Source organism: Panthera tigris, chromosome D4 (genome assembly GCF_018350195.1).
Source record: "Panthera tigris isolate Pti1 chromosome D4, P.tigris_Pti1_mat1.1, whole genome shotgun sequence".
Classification (NCBI taxonomy): domain Eukaryota; kingdom Metazoa; phylum Chordata; class Mammalia; order Carnivora; family Felidae; genus Panthera; species Panthera tigris.
The window spans coordinates 92,800,926-92,821,216 of record NC_056672.1 but is presented as its reverse complement, the minus strand read 5'-3'; the positions used below and the strand labels follow the sequence as shown (position 1 = coordinate 92,821,216).

General features: G+C 61.4%; 1 protein-coding gene and 1 long non-coding RNA gene across 2 annotated transcripts; one reads left to right on the top strand and one right to left on the bottom strand.

Moving 5' to 3' along the window:
• Positions 1 to 228: 228 nt before the first annotated feature.
• LOC122233284 (endoplasmic reticulum mannosyl-oligosaccharide 1,2-alpha-mannosidase-like) lies at positions 229 to 13,310 on the top strand. Its single transcript, XM_042965274.1, has 13 exons — positions 229 to 468; positions 976 to 1,084; positions 1,776 to 1,891; positions 3,409 to 3,563; positions 3,854 to 3,966; positions 5,305 to 5,490; positions 6,189 to 6,337; positions 6,676 to 6,864; positions 8,770 to 8,960; positions 9,841 to 9,961; positions 10,660 to 10,857; positions 11,018 to 11,149; positions 11,823 to 13,310. Exons 1-13 carry the CDS (start codon positions 358 to 360, stop codon positions 12,033 to 12,035), a joined length of 1,983 nt encoding a protein of 660 aa, XP_042821208.1. The 5' UTR covers positions 229 to 357; the 3' UTR covers positions 12,036 to 13,310.
• On the bottom strand, positions 790 to 20,140 carry LOC122233285. Its single transcript, XR_006210833.1, has 2 exons — positions 19,194 to 20,140; positions 790 to 3,633 (listed from the first exon to the last, which is right to left on the bottom strand). It is a non-coding gene; the product is annotated as an uncharacterized LOC122233285 (long non-coding RNA).
• Positions 20,141 to 20,291: the final 151 nt, after the last annotated feature.

Below are 20,291 nucleotides of genomic sequence, written 5' to 3'. Positions count from 1 at the left end.
ACGCCACGGAGCCGGCCGGTCCCGGGGACGCGGCGCCCAGCCGAGTCCCAGGCTCTGCGCCGGCGGGCTGCGCGCAGGCGCGGGCGGGCAAGCGCGTCGCGGCGCAGGTGCGGCCGTGCGCCGACGCGGCGGGACGTAAACACGCACGCTGGGGGCCACGAGGGCGGGCGCAGGCGCGGTGGGGAATAGGAGGGCGCGGCGCAGGCGCATTGGCCGCGCGCGCGATGGGCGGGGTGTGGACGGCGCTGCGATGGCTGCCCGCGGGTGTCGGACCAGCGAAGCCCCCGGCGCCTCTCAGAGCCCGGCCTCCTGACGCCGCCAGTGGGCGGGGTCGCCCGGGCCGCCGCCACCGCTGTCATGTATCCGCCGCCGCCGCCGGCGCCACATCGGGACTTCATCTCGGTGACGCTGAGCCTTGGCCAGAGCTACGACGGCAGCAAAAGCTGGCGGCGGCGCTCGTGCTGGAGGGTGAGGGTCGGCGCCGGGCCGGGGTCCCGCGGCCCGCCCGCCGCCCCCTGCCTGGAGCTCAGGCGCTCGTCCGGGCCCGGGGAGCGGTGGTCGCCGGCCGCAGGCCGTCTTTACAGCCCGCGCTCGGCGGGGCGGGGTCGGGGAGGAGGAAAGCTGTAGGCTGCCCCTCGGTGCGGTGGGTCAGGAGCCCCGCGGTCTCGGGCTGCAGGGCATCGGCACCCCCACATCTGGGCAGATGCGGGGTCCCGCCGGCTGCCTGAGACGGAACACGCGCGTGGCGCGAGCCTTTCCTCACTGCCCCTGCGATAGGACACGTATGGCTTCTGCGTCTGTTGTTTATTTCCGTTCCCCTATACCGTCTGGAATATCCCCGCGGCTCGTCAGTCTCTGCCGCCGGGGCGCTTCCCCCGGTTCAGAAACCGGACCTTGGGAGTTACCCACTGTGCTCCCTGAATTTGCAACGGTTGCACGGGTCCCAGCTGTGTCGTTTTCCGTCCCGTCCCGTAGAAATGGAAGCAGCTGTCGAGATTACAGCGCAACGTGATCCTTTTCTTCCTCACGTTTCTCGTGCTCTGCGGGCTCCTGTCCTACATCAGCGTGGCTGACCAGTGGAGAGGTACCGGCTGCGCGCGTGCCTCGACCCCGTGCGTGTGCGTCACTGACTGCGGGTGGCCGGGCAGAAGCGGTCTGGCCGTGCGCCTTAAGCGCCTGGAGCGTGTGCGAGCTGGCGAGAAGCGCAGATGAAAAGGAGCGGAGAGTGTCTTTAGCCACCGTGCTAGAACGTGGCTCGAGTTCGTGTGATGTTGCCCGGCTGCTTCCTGGGTGTCCGGTGTGAGGGCCGGCCTCTCCGTTCTCTGTGCCTCACGGGGGAGACGTTGGGGTCCTGAGGTCGCGTGCCCCGTCCAGACACGCTCCCTGAACTCCCTCACACGTGTCACCGTGTGTTCCGAGCGGCCCGGGCAGTCTGGGTGAGGGCGTAGGGAACCCCTGTGGGGGAGGAAGGCTCAGGAGCTGCTGCAGGTGGCTGGAGACAGCTGCACCTAGGCCAGCTTCCGCGCTTCCTGGAAGGGAAGCCGCTGAGGGGAGGTCCGTGTGGGCTGGGCTGCAGGACGGAAGCTGCCAAGTGCTGTGAGGAAGGGTTGGTTACCCTTGGCCGTTCTTGAGTTGCTTTAAAGGACCTTCCCCAGGTCTCACGGTGTCCTCTCGTGGTGAGGAGTGCCCGCCTAGACGTGCTCCTCCACGCGCTCGCTCGGGCTCTCCTTGGGGCTGTGCGGCACGTTTGGGATAAAATCTGTTCTCTCGTTTAGCCGTGGATGGCAGGTCAGCGGAAGAGCGGAAGGTGAGACCGGCAGATCCGCCCGTCTTGCCGGCTCCTCGGAAGGCGGATGCTAATCCAGAAAACTCGCCGGGGCTTTTACCCCAGGTACGTTCAGTGAACTACACGTGGGGTTGCGACCGGGGTCGGTCCCACGGGCGTTTCAGAACCGCGCGTGATGTTCCACACGGACGGGGGAGCAGTTCTTTCCCTTGTTGTTCGTCTGATGTTCGCGCCCTGCGCCCCTTATCCTGAGCCAGTAGGATGACGCCTGGGGCAAGGAGGAGGAATATTCTCTCCTTCCTTCCTTCCCCTTGGACACCTGCTGGTGAGCGAAACAGACCCGCCCCTTGTCTGGAGGAGCTGCAGGCCGGTGGCCCGTGGTGTCCATCCCGGGAGGAAAATAGCAGTCGCCTCCAGGGATGAGGCTGGGGACGGGACGCTGAACTGCGGTGTGAGACTGGGGAGCCGCCGGTCCTGGGTGGAGTCGGGAGAGCAGGGCTTGAGTCCAGTGACGTTGCCCGAGGCAGGGGGAGCTGGGCTTGTTCGGGGAGCTGCAGTTTCAGAGGGCGTGGGCGGGGAAGGGGGCCGGGGTCGGGCCCCACGGGGAGCGGCCAGGAGGCCTCTCTGCAACCCGTCTTACTCGGAGGCTGTGTGTCAAACAGCTCACGTCCTCCCTCGTGGAGCCGACACGCACGTCTCTCGCTCCTCTTGGCCGCTCTCGTGCACCTGGGCTCTCGTGACGGCGATGGGAGCAGAGCCCGCCTGCACGGCCGCCCGCCGAAAGACACGTTTCCGTTGCTCGGGAGGCCCGCGCTCCCGTCTGTGGTGGCGGCCGGGGTCGGTGTGCACGGCTCCCCGGGTCCGGGCCTTGGGGCGCGGGGCGGGGCCCCTTGTGGCGGGGCCGCTGGGACCTTTTCTGCTGCTCAGACTCCGGCACTTGTGCCCCAGGCCTGGGTCAGCCCCGGTGCTTTGTGTGCGGCCAGATCCCGTTCTCTTGGCCACGGGCGTCCCGGCTCCGTGGCACTTGTGTCTTTACGACGAGGACCTCTTCACGGGTCCTGTGGGTACCGAGCGGCAGAGATGTTTTCGATCCCTGAGTCGGCCTCCTTGCTGTGTCCTGCGGAGGAGGGGCCTCCTCCTGCCCTCTGCTGACGACGGGCTACGCCTGGGCCCCTGCGCTCCGTCCCTGGACCCGGTGCCCCGGCCACCCGGTTCTGAGGACAAAGGGTGGGAGTCCTGGGGCACAGGCCCGGGACAGTGTTCTTTGCGCCTCCGTCCACGGGGACGTGGCTCTGACCCTTTATTGCTATCTTTAGGGTCTGTGACGGCCTGGAACCCTCCCGGGCCAGGATTCTAACCCACTGTCCGGGGCTGCGCCAGCCCGCTGGCACAGTCTCCGTCCCGGTTGGTCAGGGCCCGGAGATCGTGAGAAAGGATCTTCTGGCCAAATCTGCATGTTGCCGTGGGAGCGGGAAGGCATCTGCTCCGGGGGCCGTGCGCCACCAGCCGTTCCACGCGGTCCGTGGGGTTGGGTCTGATAGGGAGAGCATCCCAGGTGGAAACGGAGTGGCAGCTCCTGGGCCGTTGAACTGTTTTCACGAGTGGCTCTTGTTTTGATCTAGAAGCCTCAGAGGCATCTCCGACGGGGACCGCCCAACCTGCAGATTAGAGCCCCCGACAAAGACTCCAAGGACCGGAGGCAGGATGACACGAGGCGGAGGGACGAGGTGGTGGGCGACGCTCGTCAGGAAGAGAGCACCCAGAGAACGGTGGTCAGGTACAGGGAGCGTCCGAGACGAGGCAGCACGGGTCGCTAGATACGCAGGGGCCGGTCCGCTTGACGTTTCCTGAAAAACAAAGGGATAGGATCGGCGCGCTGTCTGAAGCGGCTTCTCCTCTCAGAGCAGACAGGGGAGAGAGCGGGACCCCGGTGGGGGCGGGGCCCTGCCTTCTCCGCGTCGTGCCGCATGGAGCGGAGGGCCGCCGCGAGCCCAGCCAGGCTGTGACCGCGGGCGTTTGCATCTCTGCCCTCGAGCCGGCTGACTTCTCTTCCTCCTCTCCCTGAAGCTGGAGGGGTGCAGTGATCGAGCCGGAGCAGGGCACCGAGCCCCCTTCGAGAAAGGCAGAGGGCCCCCCCACCAAGCCTTCCTCACAGGCCCCCGGGATTCAGAACCAACCAGGTAAGGCCCCGCCTGCGCCCCGTCGGGCCTCACCCGGACATGGTGACGGAGAGGGCGCGTGGACACCCAGCTGGGCACCCGGGCGGGCCCCAGCTCTCTGTAGAGCCTTGGAGAGGACACGGGGCTCCACGGCGGCCCGCGGTCCCAGGCCCATCGCGGCAGCCACAGGCTGCCTGTGCGGGAACTGCCCGCGTCCGTGCCAGCGCGGGGCCTGGGGAGAGTGGAGACACGGCCCCGGCTCGGTGGGGTCCTGGGGTCCTGCGTTCTGGCACCTGTAGTTGAGGGCCCTCGGGGCACTGGCGCTTTGTACACTCCGTGCGGCCTGTCTGCTTTGGTTCTCGTGGCGGCCTTTGAGGTCATCGGTCTGTCGTAGGCCCGTTCCACGGACGGGAGACCTGAGGTTAGGCCGGCAGCGGCCACGGCCACTTGCCTCCCGGAGCGGGGGCTCGCGCCAGGTCAGCTGAGCCTGGGGCCCAGGCTGTGACCCTCCAGTCCTGTCGCTGTTGCCACTGAGGGGAGGAGGAAGAAGGAGCCCAGAGCCGGGACGGGCGGCCCGGGCGTGTGGGGGGAGGCAGAGCGGTCGCGGGGCTCTGAGGACCGATGTCAAAGCCGCAGATACCAACACGACTGGGCCTCGGGCCACACCGAGAGGACACGTGTCGCGAAGCCGTCGACGCTCACGTTTTTGTCCGCCTGGTGGCCCTGTAACTTGTGCCTGGTCCTCCGACGTGTGGAGGGGAGAAACCTTCTCGGTCGGTCGGTGTCGAGGCCACCCTGGAAGGGCCCCAGGGCGGCCTTGGGTGTGTCCGCCACACGCTGTTCCCTCCCCGAAAACACCCAGAGCTGCTGAGGCACGACGTGGGCACCTGTGAGATGAGGCGCTCTCGTGGAGGTCACCGGGGCCCGCCCGCCACGTCTGACGCTCCCCCGGCCGGATTGCACAGCGCGGCTGCCGTGGCGGAGCGGCAGGCACCGGTCTGCTGCCTCAAACACCTCCGCCCACCGCGTGTTCCCCGCAGCTCCAGAGGGTCGTGCCCGCCGGGCGTCTGGTGGAGGCGGACGGGCGCAGGCCAGGCGGATGAGAGGCCGAGCCGTCGCGTGTGGGCCCTGGAGGCCTCGCCACCTTGGCAGCCGCGTCCAGCCGTGCGGCTCCAAGCCCGGCGGCGCCGCGCCCCGACCTTCGGGGTCGTCCGCTGCTGACCTGCGGCCCCGGACGGTGTCCCCCCCCACCCCACCCCACCCCCACCCCACCGAGCGCCCCGCAGCTTGGGGCTGCAGAGGGGCGGTGTCTGAACCCTGGGCGGTTCCAGTCCCCACGACCCGCCGTCTTCCTCCCAGCCTCCCCGAACGAGCGTCAGAGGGCCGTGATAGACGCCTTCCGCCACGCGTGGACCGGCTACCGCAAGTTCGCCTGGGGCCACGACGAGCTGAAACCCGTGTCCAGGTCCTTCAGCGAGTGGTTTGGCCTGGGACTTACGCTGATTGACGCCCTGGACACCATGTGGATTTTGGGTCTGAAAAAAGGTACCTGCTCGTCCCCGAGCACGCGGCCAAGTTCCCCTGGTGGAACGCTTGGGCGCGCGAGTGAGCGAGCCGTGCCCTGGAGGGTGTAGACGCCACTGTTTCCGTCTGAGGAGCTCTCCCTTCCCCTGGGTGGCAGGCAGTGGCTTTGTCCCTTGATGTCAGGCGTCCCGGGGACGCTCAGGGCAGTCGCCCCCTCGGCTCCCGGCCGAAGGCCTGGGCTGGCGCCCAGGGGCAGTTCCAGCCCGTGCTCCTGTGCTAGCCGGAAAGGGGCTCCCTGGTGGGAGGCGGCACGTGATCTGATAAGGCCATCGGCGTCCCGGGGTCTCTCCGTCACACCCTTCTCAGGCCACGTGGACGGGGTGTGGTTGAGGCTACGGGTCTTTGGGTACTTCCGAATCGGTCTCTCGGAGTCCGTTTCCGGTGTTCTGTAGAGGCCAGAGGCTCCCCCTGAGTTACTCACGTGGCCCTTTGGGCCGTGGCCTTTACCCGTCAGCGTTGGTGCTCACGACGGCACGCTGGCTCCCCGTCCTCCGGGTGCAGGGGGCTCCGCGGTGTGTCCCCTTGCTGTGGGAAGTGAGAGAGAGCGAGCTCGGGAGAGAGAGACACGAGGACGCACGTGGCCCCCAGAGCCAGCGAGCGGTCACGGGGGCGCCGGGACCTGTAACCTATTCCCGCTCCCACCCCGTCTCCTGTCGCAGAGTTTGAAGAAGCCCGCAAGTGGGTGTCTAAGAAGCTCCGGTTTCAGAAAGACGTGGACGTCAACCTGTTCGAGAGCACGATCCGGATCCTGGGCGGCCTTCTGAGCGCCTACCACCTGTCCGGGGACGACCTCTTCCTGAGGAAGGCCGTGAGTGTCCGGGCGCCGGTGGAGGTTCCGCGGCTCGAGGGGCCCCCGGGGGTGGGGGCGGGGGTCTGTTCCGGGTCTCGCTCCCGCGCACGTGCGTGGGAAGGTCCCTGTCACCGTCGCGACCCGTGGGGAAGTGCTCTCGGGGCTCCTCGGTCTCGCCGCAGTTGAGCGCCGAGGCCACGTGAAGCCAGTGAGGTCCCGTGTCCACTCACGGGGGTGAGCACGGGTGGCGGGGTGGCGGGGGTGGCGGAGGTGGGGCGGGAGGGTGGGCGTCGTGGAACGGAGCCGAGGCTGCCGTGTGACGGGAAACCTCGGTCCTCGTCGTGTCGCGTCATCAGGAAGACTTTGGGAATCGGCTGCTGCCTGCGTTCCAGACGCCCTCCAGGATCCCATACTCGGACGTGAACATCGGCACCGGAGCCGCCCACCCGCCCCGCTGGACCTCGGACAGCACGGTGGCCGAGGTCACGAGCATTCAGCTGGAGTTCCGAGAGCTCTCCCGCCTCACGGGGAGTAAGAAGTTTCAGGTACGGGGGGGCCGGCCTGCCGGCCGGAGGCGTCACACCAAGCGGAGGCGTGCGTGGACTTGACCCGGGCCGCAGGACCACCGTCCTTTGTGCTTTCCCGTCCCTCGTCCCTCACCTTTCCTCAGCTGCACGGGCGGGAAGGGCGTCGACTGGGGGCTGAGTCCGAGCGCGGGCCCGTGTCCTTGGGGTCCCAACTGCCCCCTGCCTCGTGCTGTGGTGGCCCCCGGGGGTGGTCCGTGCCGGGAGCGAGGCAGGGGCCCACAGTCGTGGGTCTCGGCCTTGCTAGCCCGTCGCTGACGGTCCTTATGGACCTCGCTCCTGGCCCTCGCCCCGACCCCATTGGCCGTGGTCCCTCTCCTCGTGGGTGAGTCTCCAGCACGCGGCGGACCCTCTGGACTTGGCGCTCTGCCTTGTCACTCTTCCTCTGCCTTAAAAACCTGAGCTGCGATTTGAACGTCAGGAAGTTTTGCCTCTTGGCTTGAACGTCGCGCCGCAGTCCCACGTGGGCAGCGGCTGCCACCGTCTGATTCCAGAACCAGGTCCTCACCTCAGGAAGTAGGCCAGCGCACCCTAGCGCTCCCACCCGGGGCCCCCTGCCTCGGTGGCCGCAAATCCACTCGTCGTGCGTGGCTTTCTCCTGTGTGGAATGCTCGGCGTGAGCGAGGTCCTACGTACGGCGTGGGCCGTCCGTGGCCGGTTCTGTCGCCACGCGTGACGTCTTCGTCCGCGCTGGAAGCGTCCGGGAGAGGCGCACCCGTGTCGTAGCACGTGTCCGAAGCATCCCTTTTCGTGGCCCGGTGGTCTGCCATCGTGCGGTCGGACCACGTGCTGTCCGGGCTCTCGTGCGTTGAGGAGCAGCTGGGTTGTTTCCCACGCGGGGGTGGTAAGAGCGGCGCTCCCGGGAGAAGGTTCCAGGCGCACACAGGGCTCTGGCTTTTCCGCGGCAGCCCGCGCTTGTCCTCCGGTCTTTCTCGGGAGCCTTCGCGGTGGGCACATGAGGGTGCCTCCTCTGGGCTGTGGATTTTGTCCTGATGACGTGTGGCGTTTTCCAAACGCCCACGGGCCCCGTGTTCATCTCCCGGGTGGAGGTGGGCGTCCGGGTGCCTGTCTGCTTGTCGGCGGATTAGCGGCTTTCCTGTCGTTGGCTCGTACTCCGGAAGCTCAGCGTCTCTCTGTGTGCTCTGAGACGTCGGCCGGGCGCCATCGCGATGCCGGATCTCTGTAGCTGCTGGAGACCCAAGGGAAATTGAAGCCGCCCCTGCCTCAGAGCACTTTGTAAAAGGGGGCGGGCGTACGTGGCGGGTGGAGGCCAGGAAGTCACTCCCGAGGCGGGGTCCCGAGCACCGTGAGCAAACGCGCACAGGGCCATGGAGCACAGATGCGTGGCGCTGCCTGGGAGGAGCTGAGGTTGGTTGGGTCTCGAAGGATGAGCAGGATCAGCGGGCGGGTGTGCCGCGACCGCGGGCTCGGAAGCAGACGCGCCTGCCTTCCCTCCAGCGAGCGGGAGCAGACGGCCACGCCTGGGCAGGAGGTCCCGGGGACCGCGGCTGTGGCCTTCAGACACGGTCCCCTGCCGGGAGGAGGAGCTCAGCCCCGTGTTCGGGGCCCTCGGCATCCGCCCGCTCATCGAGGCAGCCGCGTGTGAGGGTGGGGACCTGGTTGCCGTGTGGCTGGGGCCACCCTCAGAAGCCCTTGCCCGGTGCGGCCGGGCAGGGGAGCGCCGCGGGCCGGGACGCCGGCCTCTTCCGGCCTCTTCCGTCCTCTTCCGTCCTCCGCTGGGAACGGGCCCGCCTGTCACGGAGGAGGGGTGAGCCGACGAGGCCCGCCTTCCTCGGCTGGCCCGAGGTCCAGCAGCCCCGTCCCCCTGGCTCACCCGCGCTCTCCCTTTGTGTGTGTGTGTCCCAGGAGGCCGCGGAGGAGGTGACGAGGCGTGTGCACTCCCTGTCGGGGAAGAAGGACGGGCTGGTGCCCATGTTCATCAACACGCACAGCGGCCTCTTCACTCACATGGGAGTGTTCACTCTGGGCGCCAGGGCCGACAGCTACTACGAGTACCTGTTGAAGCAGTGGATCCAGGGCGGAAAGAAGGAGACGCAGTGAGGCCTGTTTCTGCTGCCTCGGGGACGGGGTCCCCGAGGCTCCCCTTGTCCCGAGTTCTCGGTCAGGAGGCAGCGGCCGTGCCGGACCCGGACTCGGCCCCTCCGCGGGGGACGTGTCTCTTCCCGGCACGGCCTTCGTGCCAGAGAGGACGCCTGGCTGGTCACGGAGGTCCCCGGCCCCTCTGCGCCAGGCGGGGCCTGGGGTCTGGGCCCGGCCGAGGGGCCCCCGGCTCACCGGCCGAGCTCTCGTCCTCGGGGTTGTGGAGGCGGCTCTGCTTGTCCGCTCCCCAGCAGAAGGTGGCCAGGGGCCCCTGGGCCTCCCCACGCTGCCTGGTTGACGCTTCAGACGTGCGCTTTCCCAGACAGCAGTGCCTCGGGGAGCCTCGTCGTGCGGTCGGGAAAACACAGGTCACTCTAGTGAAGGAACTGGAAATCCTTGAAGTCTCACGCCAGAGGGTGACCACGACCTAGGACCGCTGGGGGGGTGGGGGGGGGGGGGGGCAGCTCCAGGCCGACCCCTACGGGCAGAGATCAGGGCATCCCGCCTGGGGAGCCGGAGTCCCCCACGCCTGAACGTGGGGACGTTGAGAGAACCCTGGTGGGCACGTGGGGTCCCGGGTGGTCCACGGGGGCCGGCTGAGGGGAACGACCCTGTTCGGGGGAGCGGCGGGCACAGCCCCGTGTGTGCCCCGGGCCGCTGACTGCCACGAGCCTGCATCTCCAGGCCGGCGTGGTGCCACCCCAGACAGGGCCAGGCCTCTTGGCCGCTGGCGTGGGGATGGCAGCTCGTGGCCACGTGCCCGTTCCTGGGTAACCGGGCGGGGGGTCGGGCCGCGCACCCACCTGGCCTGAGCCCACGGGGCCTGCCGGTTCACAGGTTACTAGAAGACTACCTCGAAGCCGTCGAGGGAATCAAAAGGCACCTGCTGCGCAGGTCTGAGCCCAGGAAGCTCACCTTTGTGGGGGAGCTGGCCCACGGCCGCTTCAGCGCCAAGATGGTGAGCACGGTCGTGATGCAGGGGGGGCGTAGGGGGGCGTAGGGGGCCGCACCCACCCACCGGGGCCCCCGGTGGCTCCGCGAGTCTGGACGTTGGAGAGATGGCTCAGATTCTGGTCGTGGGGCGTGAGCCCTCACAGGTCGATGATGGACTGCGCGGCGGTGTGCGGCAAGGGGGGCTGGGGTCTGTGATGGGTCCCCGGCCCCTCCCCCGGGGTGCCGCTCCCGTCCCCCAAGACCCCCCCCCCCATGCCCAAGACTCCACTCCCTCCTCCCTCCCCTCCCCCCTCCCCTCTCCCCTCCCCCCTCCCCTCTCCCCTCCCCTCTCTCCTCCCTGCCCCCTGCCCCCTGCCCCCTGCCCTCTGCCCTGGGTCTAGTTACTTGTCCCCTGCCCCTGGTACTCCATCAGTGTTTGTGGGGTCAGGGCCAGACCCGGGTCAGCATCCGCTCCCCTGGCAGGCGGGTGTCCGTCCGCCACCCTCCCCCCTGCCCGTGTGGAGCTCCAGGGGCCGGGCCCGTAGTGGCGTCGCTTTCCACGTTCCTGCCCTTGTGGGCCCTGAGGAGTCCCTGCTCAGGCCCGTCGACCCCTGGGGATGCGGGGGGCCTGAGGTAGCGCTGGACCCTGCACCCGGTGTGGCCCCCGCCCCTGCCCCACGTGGCCACCGACTCACAGTGGTGAGGAAACCGCTCTGGTTTCAGGACCACCTGGTGTGCTTCCTGCCAGGGACGCTGGCTCTGGGCGCCCACCACGGCCTGCCCGCCGACCACATGGAGCTGGCCCGGGCGCTCATGGACACCTGCTACCAGATGAACCGCCAGATGGAGACGGGGCTGAGCCCCGAAATCGTGCACTTCAACCTGTACCCCCAGAGCGACCGCAAGGACGTGCAGGTCAAGGTGAGCCGGGCCGGGGTCTGGGCGTGGGGGCGCCCTGCGGGCTCGGCCTAGCTCCGGCCTAGCTGCTCCCGGGTCCCCCCACCCCCCACCCCCCACCCCAGCCGGCCGAGCTCAGCCCGTGTTGTGTCCCCCATCCCTCCCTCCCCCCTCCCCCGCCCAGCCGGCCGACAGGCACAACTTGCTGCGGCCCGAGACGGTGGAGAGTCTGTTCTACCTGCACCGCCTCACGGGAGAGCGCAAGTACCAGGACTGGGGCTGGGAGATCCTGCAGAGCTTCAACAAGTACACGCGGGTGAGCGCCCGCCCCGCCCCGCCCCGCCCCGCCCCGCCCCTAGTCCCTGCTCCCCCCCTAGTTAGTCCCTGCTCCCCTAGGGCAGGGCTCCCCTGGGCAGCCAGAGGGGGGCGCGGCCGGTGCAGGCTCACCGCCCTCGGGAGTTCGGCGCCATGTGCCCCAGGGTCTCGGGGACCAGGCTCTGTGGCCCGGTGTGCACAGGGCGACTCTCCTCCTGGATCCTCCGTGTGGCCCCGGGCGGCCCTTTCCCACCCCAGACGGCACCGTGACCGTGGCCCCGACACCCGTCTCGCGGTCTGGGCCGTGGCTCGGAGGTCACGCCGTGTCCGGGGCCTGCCACCCACCCCGGCAGAGAGAGAGCGCCAAAACCCGACCCGCGTAGGCCTCCTCCGGGTTCCGGAGCACGGGCTGCACGTCGGGTCACGTGAGGGCGGCTGGCGTCTCTGAGGGGCCGTCTGGAGGAGCTGCGGCTGAGCTCCGGGGGGCCGGTCCCCCTGGTGGACCTTGGGGTCGTCTGCCTCAGACCCTGCCCTCGGCCACGGGTGCCGCGGTGAGGCGCAGAGGCCCCGGCCGGGGGCCTTGCGGCCGCCGGCGCCCCCGAGGGCTGAGCCCGGCGTGGGGAGCTGGCTGGGCCTGCGGCCGTGGTGACGCCGCGGTCTCCGCTCTCGGGCAGGTCCCCTCGGGTGGCTATTCTTCCATCAGCAACGTCCAGGATCCCCTCAATCCCCAGCCCCGGGACAAGATGGAGAGCTTCTTTCTGGGGGAGACGCTCAAGTACCTGTACCTGCTCTTCTCCGACGACCCGGCCCTGCTCAGCCTGGACGCCTACGTGTTCAACACTGAGGCTCACCCCTTGCCCATCTGGGCCCCGCCTAGGGTGGGGTGACCCCCCTGTGGGCACTGCCCGGGGGCCTCACACGTCTTGCGTTTGTGGGTACCTGTCCTCGGAACCCTGGCCTTGGGTAGGTTCGCTCTCCTGACCTTGGCCGCGGCGTGTCCCTTCGGCCGACTGTCCGTGCTCCAGGGTCAGGCTGATGACATTCCCCGGGGGGTTACCGAGCCTGACATCTCAGGGCCTCAGAGGTGGTCAGGGCAGCTGGGCGCCCGGTGCTTTGCCGCTGGCTTTGCACTTCTGGCTTGTGGTTCTCATGACGTCGGATGGTGTCGTGAGGTCAGCGCTGTGAATCCCCGAGGCCCCACCTGCTGGGGACCTTCCTGCTTGAATCATGACTTACATTCCTGATCCCCAAACGTCTTCTGTGTGGCCCCAGTGTCTCTGCTTGTCCCCTGGGGCCGCTCTGGGTCTCCTGGACCCACACATGTTCTGAGATGAGCTGAAGGGACAGCCCGACATGCGGTTCAGCCCGGGCTCTCCGAGTCTGTGAATGTGCCCTGACCCGGGAGTCCTGGGCGGGGCACTTGTGACCTCCTGCGAATCCGGGCACCTGGCCGGCTGTGGTGTTTACATGTTGGACTCAGGGATCCTCCCCCGGCCCTGCAGGGGCGGGGAGGGGCGGGTGGACGAGTTCATCCTGCTCCTGGACCACCCGACAGAACGGACTTTCCAGGCAGCATAAACGTGGATTGTTTCCTTTACTGTGGGTCCTTTACTGTGAAATGTCTTTGCGTAGTTTGAGAGAAAGCCATCGTCGGTTTGGGGCGCTTCTGACTGCAGTGCACAGGGGTGTCCGGTTTCCAGCCCGATAATCATGCCGTCCTCCATACATAAGTTAGCACATGCGCACCTTACCTGTCGTTGGACGAGATAACGCACCACGGGGTGGGAGCGGAAGGTGCGCTTCGCGGCCTGTCCCGAACACAGACCCACAGCAAACAGAGCCAGCGAGCGCCACACCCAAGTTATTTCATCAGCTTCTGTGCATTTCGTGAAAGACAGAAGTTCACAAAATGCAAAATCGGATACCTTGGTAAGGTCAGCGTACAGAAAAGATTTCCGTAGCGAGGCAGAGCGGCAACATCCACCTCCCGTTCTCCCCAGAAACAAAACAGCAGTAGAACCGTCGCGGTCCGTTTTGACAACAGCCAATGAACCATGAGGAAAAAAGGAAGTGTGTCTCCATGAAAGGAACAAAATTAGTTGCTAAAAAGTGTCGCTAGAGACAGTCCAGCCTTGAGAATTATTAGAAAAGGACTGATAAAACTAAACGTTCTCAACTTGAACACACACATGGAAGTAGGGGACATTGGGGAAATACTACGAGCACACTGAGACGACCAGAGAAATTACCAGAAGGAATAATTACTAAAAATCATCTTCCATTGAAATGTGCAGCGATTGAGAGATTCATCAGCAGAGTTCAGTAGCCACAGCAGCGAGGAGACCACAGAACGGAGCCGTGGACAGAGCCCGAGGGACAGGTCCCACCCTCCGCAGGCCCCACAAGTCTGTTAGAGTTGGGGTCTCGGGCAAAAGGGGATTTGAAACAGTGCTGAACGCTTTCCAAATGTGATGTTCTAAGATGTAAATTACAAGTTCAAGAAGGTGAGACACTTCCTAGTAGAATCAGCACAAGACGACCTGGGATAAGTGGTGGGAGAGTCTTGACCGCCGTGAGCGGTGACCTGTGATGTGCAGACCCATGGCAAGGCCAGCCGCCCAGTGAGGGAGCAAAAAGGCCAGAAGATGGGAACGGAATGACGCTTTGATGAGAGAAGTTGTCACCCCGGAGTTCCATGTACGGCAAAACTGACTCAGAAATGGAGGATTCTAGGTATTTCCAGGGGAAAGCCGGATGGCTTGTCGCCAGGTGGCCTGACGTGCGTGAAATGCTCCAAGGACTCTGGGCCGAACTCCTGCCGGATGGGAACCCGGGGCTCTGTTAAGACGCGGCTGGGATGCGTCAAATCAGTTACGTGTTTGGCTGCCACTCCTGTTTTTATTCTCCAGGATTTAAAAGCTGTTCGTGGGAGATAATTACAAGTTTATGTTTTGGGGCCCACGGTGTGCAGCGTGAGTTTTGAGAGTAGCTACAGAAGCAGACTGGTCTGAGCCGCCTCAGAGATAGGTCGTGTATGTTAGTGAACAGAGTTGCTGTATGTGTGGACCAGATTGTTAGAAATTCGGGATGTCACCCATGATGGCCACGATGAAATCATCAAAAAGCTACACGTGGGTGGAAAGGAGAAGAGAGTGAGAATGGTTCACTAAAGTTTTTAAAAAAAAAAGTCCTCAGAAGAAATGAGGGACGAAAAAGGATTAACGTATAGAAAACACGCGCAAACTGGTAGAAAGAAGTCTTATTGGTAATTACGTAAAATAAAATGGATGAAACTCTTCGATCAAAACCAGAGCTTGGCAGAATGGACTAAAACACAGTGACCCAAGTACATACTGTCTAGCAGAGACCATGCTTTCAAAGATACAAATAGATTGAAGGCAAAAGCATGGGGGGAGACACCCCATGGAAACAGTGACCCAAAGAGAGCTGGGGTGGCTTTGCGAACGCCAGACGAAATAGGCTTTAATTCAAACACGGGGGGTGCCTGGGTGGCTCAGTGGGTCGAGCACCCAACTCTTGATTTCGTCTCAGGTCACGATCCCAGGGTCGTGGGGTGGAGTCCTGCATCGGGCCCCACGCCGAGCATAGTGCCTGCTGGGATTCTCTTTCTACCTCTCTGCCCTCTCCGTTGCTTGCACACGGTGTCTTTCAAATAAAAATTAAAAAACTTTTAAGAGGTCAACGTGGATGCAGCTTACTTTGTATTCGGTCAAAACAGGATTTTTCCATGGGGAAGAAAAGACAGGGTTACAAAGGAGGTAGAACAGGTACAAATGCATCGAACAGCAGAGTCAAATGAAACAGCCGGTCTCCAGTGGCAGGTGGAGACTTCGTTAGCCGCCTTCAAGATGCACAGACCCGCTAGGGGAAGACCAGCGAGGAAACCGAGGACACGAACAGGGCTACAAAGGTGGCAGACCCAACAGACGAGAGCGCCCCCAACAACAGAGTGTCCCTGCTCCTCAAGGGCACATGGAGCATTCTCCATTGTCTGCATTAGGCCACAAAACAAGCATTAATGCATTTTATTTGTTTTTTGTTTTTTGTTTTTTTGAGAGCAAGCACAAGCTGGGGAGAGGGGCAGAAGAAGGAAAGAATCTTCAGCAGGGTGCATGCACAGTGTAGAGCCTGACACTGGGCTCAATCCCACAACCGTGAGATCATGTCCTGAGCTCAAATAGACACTCAACTGACTGAGCCCCCCAGGTGCCCCTAAAGATTTTACTTTTATGTAAACTTTATACCCCACATGGGGCTCGAACCCACAACCCCAGGATCCAGACTTGCACATTCCATCAACTGAGTCGGGCACCCCAGTGTATTTTAAATGATTGAAAGAGGGGCGGGGCTGGCTGGCTCAGTTGGTTGAGCGTCTGACTTCAGCTCAGGTCAAGATCTCACTGCTCATGGGTTCGATCCCCTCATCGGGCTCTGTGCTGACAGCTCAGAGCCTGGAGCCTGCTTCCGACTCTGTGTCTCCCTCTCTCTCCGCCCCTCCCCTGCTCATGCTCTGTCTCCCAAATATAAATAAACACAATCAATGGGTCAGTGGAGAAGTCAGAAAGGAAGTTAAACACTTTTGAGACCTATGAAATTGAAAGCACAAAGTACACAATTTATGGGATGCACGGAAGGCTGTGCTCAGATCAAAATCCATAGCTTTGAATGCCTACATTAAAAAAAATTAAAAATGTACGAGGCGCCCGGCTGGCTTAGTCGGTAGAACACACAGCTCCTTATCAGGGCCGTGAGTTCGAGCCCTATGTTGGGTGTAGAGCCTACTTTAAAAATAATAATATAGAGGCGCCTGGGGGGCTCAGTCGGTTGGGCACCTGATTTCGGCTCAGGTCATGGTCTTGCGGTTTGTGGGTTCAAGCCCCGCGTCGGGCTCTGTAGTGACAGCTCAGAGCCTGGAGCCTGCTTCAGATTCTGTGTCTCCTCTCCCTGCCCCTTCCCCGCTCACACTCTGTTTCTCTCTCTCAAAAAATAAACATTAAAAATTTTTTAAAAATAAAAATAATATAAAAGGAAGAAAGATCTCCAGTTAGTAGCTAACTATGCACCTTGAAGAACTAGGAAAGGAAGAGCAGACTAAACCCAAAGCTTGCAGTGTGAAGGAAATGTGTAGAATGGAGATAAGTAAAATAGAGAATAGAAAAACACCAGAGACGGTCCACAAAACCAAAAGTTGGTTCTTCGAAAGCATCAACAAAACTGAATCTCCAAGCTACACTAACAAGGTGAATGTCCAATAGCTAGAACCAGAAACAGAAGTGGGGGCGTCACCAGTGGTCTTACAGAAAAATTTCACACCATCAAATCTGACGGTCTTTTTAAGATGGCAAGTTCCCAGACATGCAAGAATGATCTAAACTCAAGATGATCTATAAATTTTCGACAGACCTAGAACAAATAGATGGATCCAATGGTAAACAAAGAGACAACAACAACAAAACCCTCCCAACAAAGAGAAGCCTGGGGTCATGTGGCTTCTGGGGAATTCAGCCAAACATTTTCAAAGTTGGGGCACTTTGCTGGCTCAGTCTGTGGAGCGTGCAACTCTTGATCTTGGGGTTGAGTTCGAGCCCCACATTGAGTGTAGAGATGACTTAAATCTTAAAACACACACACACACATTTTAAGAGTTAACCCCAGTCCTTCTCAAAGTCTCAGAAAATTGAGAGGAGGGAAAACTTCCTAAATCACTCTGTAAACCCAAAATTACCTTGATATCAAAACCAGATACAGACATTTCAGTAAAAGACTACAGGCCAATATTCCTTGTGAATATTAATGCAAAAATCCTTAGCAAGATACTGACAAATCTGGCAGTATGTTTAAAGATTCTACACCATGATCAAGGTGTTTCAATATAAGGAGATCAGTCATCCACACAACACAATACACAGGAATGAGCTGTGGATACAAGCAACAACTTGCATGGACCTCAAGGACATTGTGCTGAATGAAAGAAGGCACACGCCAGGAGGAAAAAGAAACAATAATACACTCCATTCATAGAGCACAGTGGAGAAAATACACGATAACTGCAATTGACATAGAGCACGTGACAAAAGCCAACACTCTTTCATGGTAGAAACACTCATGAAACCGTATGTAGGAGGGAACTTCTTCAACACAATAAAGGGTAATCATGGAAAAACGCACAGCCAACATCACACTCGCACAGCCAACATCACACTCAACAGTGAAAGACGAAGCTTTTCCTCTAAGACCGGATATAAGACAGGACTACCTGCTTCCACCGCCACTAGAAATAAAAGGCATTCGGACTGGAATTGAAGAAGTAAAACTCTATTTGCACATGATATGATCCTGTGTATAGAAAATCCCAAAGAATTCACAAGAACATGACTAGAGCTAATAAATTCAGGAAAGTTGCAAGGCACTAGATCAGCAATCAAAACGTTATGTTCCTGTGCACCTGCAGTGAACAATCTGAAAAGGAAATTAAGAAAGCACTTCCATTGAAAATAACATTAGGGCTGGGACGCTTGGCTGCCTCAGTCTGTGGAGCATTTGGCTCTTGATCTTGGGGTTGTGAGTTCCAGCCCCACGTTGGGCACAGAGCTTTAAAATAAAAACACCATCTAAAAGAATAAATAGGGATAAATTTAAGGATGTAATGTACACCAAAAAGTATAAAACATTGCTAAAATAAAGATCTACATAAGTGGAAACATCCTTTGTTCATGCATAGGAATACTTTATTTATTTTTTATTTTTTCAATGTTTATTTTAGAGAGAGACAGAGCATGAGCGGGGGAGGGGCATAGAGAGAGGGAGACACAGAATCCGAAGCAGGCTCTGGGCCCTGAGCTGTCAGCACAGCCCAACGCGGGGCTCGAACTCACAAACCGTGAGATCATGACCTAAGCCGAAGTCGGACACTTAACCAACTGAGCCCCCCAGGCGCCCCAGGAATACTTAATTTTAAGACGTCAATGCTAGACAAAAATGATCTACAGGTTCAGTACCATCCGTCTTAGAATTCCAACAGCCTTTTTTGCCAAAATGGAAAATGAATTCTCAAATTAATGTGGAATTGCAAGGAGCCGCAAATAGCAAGATATTCTTGAAAAAGAACAAAGTTGGACGACACGGACTGCCCGATTTAAAAACTTACGACGAAGGCATGGTACTCCGAGCAGTGTGGTGCTGGTGTAGTGACAGACACGTGGTTGTAACTGAAGGGAGAGCCCAGAAATGAACACATACGTGGATGGCCGACTGATGTTCTGCAAGGGTATGTAGGTTTACTCAGTGGGGAAAAGAACCTTGTCCTCAACAAATGGTGATGGGAAAACTGGATTTCCACATGCAAAGAATGGAGCTGGACCTTACTTCCCGCCACATACAAAACATCAACTAAAAATCGATCAGCAACCCAAAGAGCGAAACCATCCGGCGCCTAGAAACAGCAGCAACAGCAATACGGAGACAGGTCTGCACCCAGCGGGCCTCACAGGGCTTCTCACGCCACAATCCAGAAGCACAAGCACCAGGCAAGTAGGACTTCGTCGAAACCTGTGCATCGAAGGATGCGGAGTGCACAGAACCAAAGCCCACAGAATGGGAGAAAGTCTTTGCAAACAACATATCTGATAAGGAATTTATATCTAGAATATGTTTTTTTAAATGTCCATAACAATAAAAAAGTAATGCTCAACAACAGATAAAAGCACCTTTCATGACATGAAAGGGGGCTCAGCACGTAGCGTGTATAACTGAGCATGCACACAAATGTGGCCCCGACCTCACGTGCAGCTTGATCAGAGCCCAGATTATGGGGACCCGTGTGGGGTTTCCTGTCGTCCACACCCGCTACTCTGTTGCTTGCAGCTTTGAGGGCCGAAAGGGCAGAGCTGGTGGGGGGAGACAGGGCCTGTCTCCCCAGATCTATGGGCTGTGGAGGGGGGAATCAAGACCCAGCTTTGGCCCCAAAGTCACTGTCCCCCCTCCCCAGGGAGTTGGAAGAAGGGCTTCTGGACCCCCAGACGTACCCGCAAGCTCAGGGCCACCAGGTGTGGCAGGACAGTCAGAGAGAATCGGAATCACCTTCTGGGCCTTCCCAGTGCTGCCGGGAGGGTTTGGAGGGAAGGATATGCTGGGTCTGCAGCTGGGGTATGAGGGTCAGGCAGCCGAGCTGAGAGGAGAGGATGAGAGGAGGGCCTGCCTGGGGCGAGGCTGCCATCCAGGGGAAGGAGCTGTGAGCCCTTCTGTCCTGTCCTGGCTTCTACCCTGCAGAGGCCATGGAGACCCTGCGAGGGCAGCTCTCTACTCAACGCAGGACAGGCAGCCCTGGGTGCGGGTCCCGGGACACAGGAACAGGGACACGGGGAGACGGGGACATGGGAGCTTGGGGGCATAGACACAGGATGGGGACAGGGGGACACAGGGAGAGGGACATGGCACAGGGACACAGGGAGAGGGACATGGCACAGGGACACAGGGACTGGGACATGGGATAGGGACACAGGGACGGGGACAGGGGCACAATGATGGGCAAGTAGGGACACGACACGGGGACGTGGGGACACAGGGACGGGGACATGGGGTCCCAGGGACCCAGGGGCGGGGACAGGGGATGGGGCCACAGGGACGGGGACAGGGAAACAATGGTGGGCAAATAGGGCTAGGGACACGGGGACATGAGGGACACAGGGAAAGAGGGACAGAGACACAGGGATGGGGACACAGGGGTATAGGGACAGAGGGACACGGGGATGTGGGAACGCAGGACCACAAGGAGCGGGGCACGGGACAAGGACAGGACATGGGGATGGGGGCACAGGGACAGGGACACAGGGATGTGGGGATGGGGACAGGGACTGTGCAATGATTGTGGTGTGGCATTCGGTGACCATGGGGTGACCACACCCCTGGGGTGGTATGACATGATCAACAGTCATTGTCACCATGCTGGTTGCCACAGTGACAGTCCTGGGACAGTGTGTGGGGCAGCTAACCGGCTGCTCCCCAATCAGCCTGGCTTGGGGCCCCGGGTTCTCAGGCTGCAGCCAGAGCGCAGGACCCCAGCCTTGGCCTGTCCCAGCGCTAGACAGGCCAGACCTGGGCAGAGACTGGGGTCGTGCTGGCCA

Excerpts from the sequence above, each read along its gene's own strand:
- LOC122233284 (XM_042965274.1), top strand. The coding sequence starts at position 358 with ATGTATCCGCCGCCGCCGCCGGCGCCACATCGGGACTTCATCTCGGTG. Across the intron at positions 469-975 it reads GGCGGCGCTCGTGCTGGAGG|AAATGGAAGCAGCTGTCGAG; the intron begins GTGAGGGTCGGC and ends CCCGTCCCGTAG. Across the intron at positions 8,961-9,840 it reads GGCGGAAAGAAGGAGACGCA|GTTACTAGAAGACTACCTCG; the intron begins GTGAGGCCTGTT and ends GCCGGTTCACAG.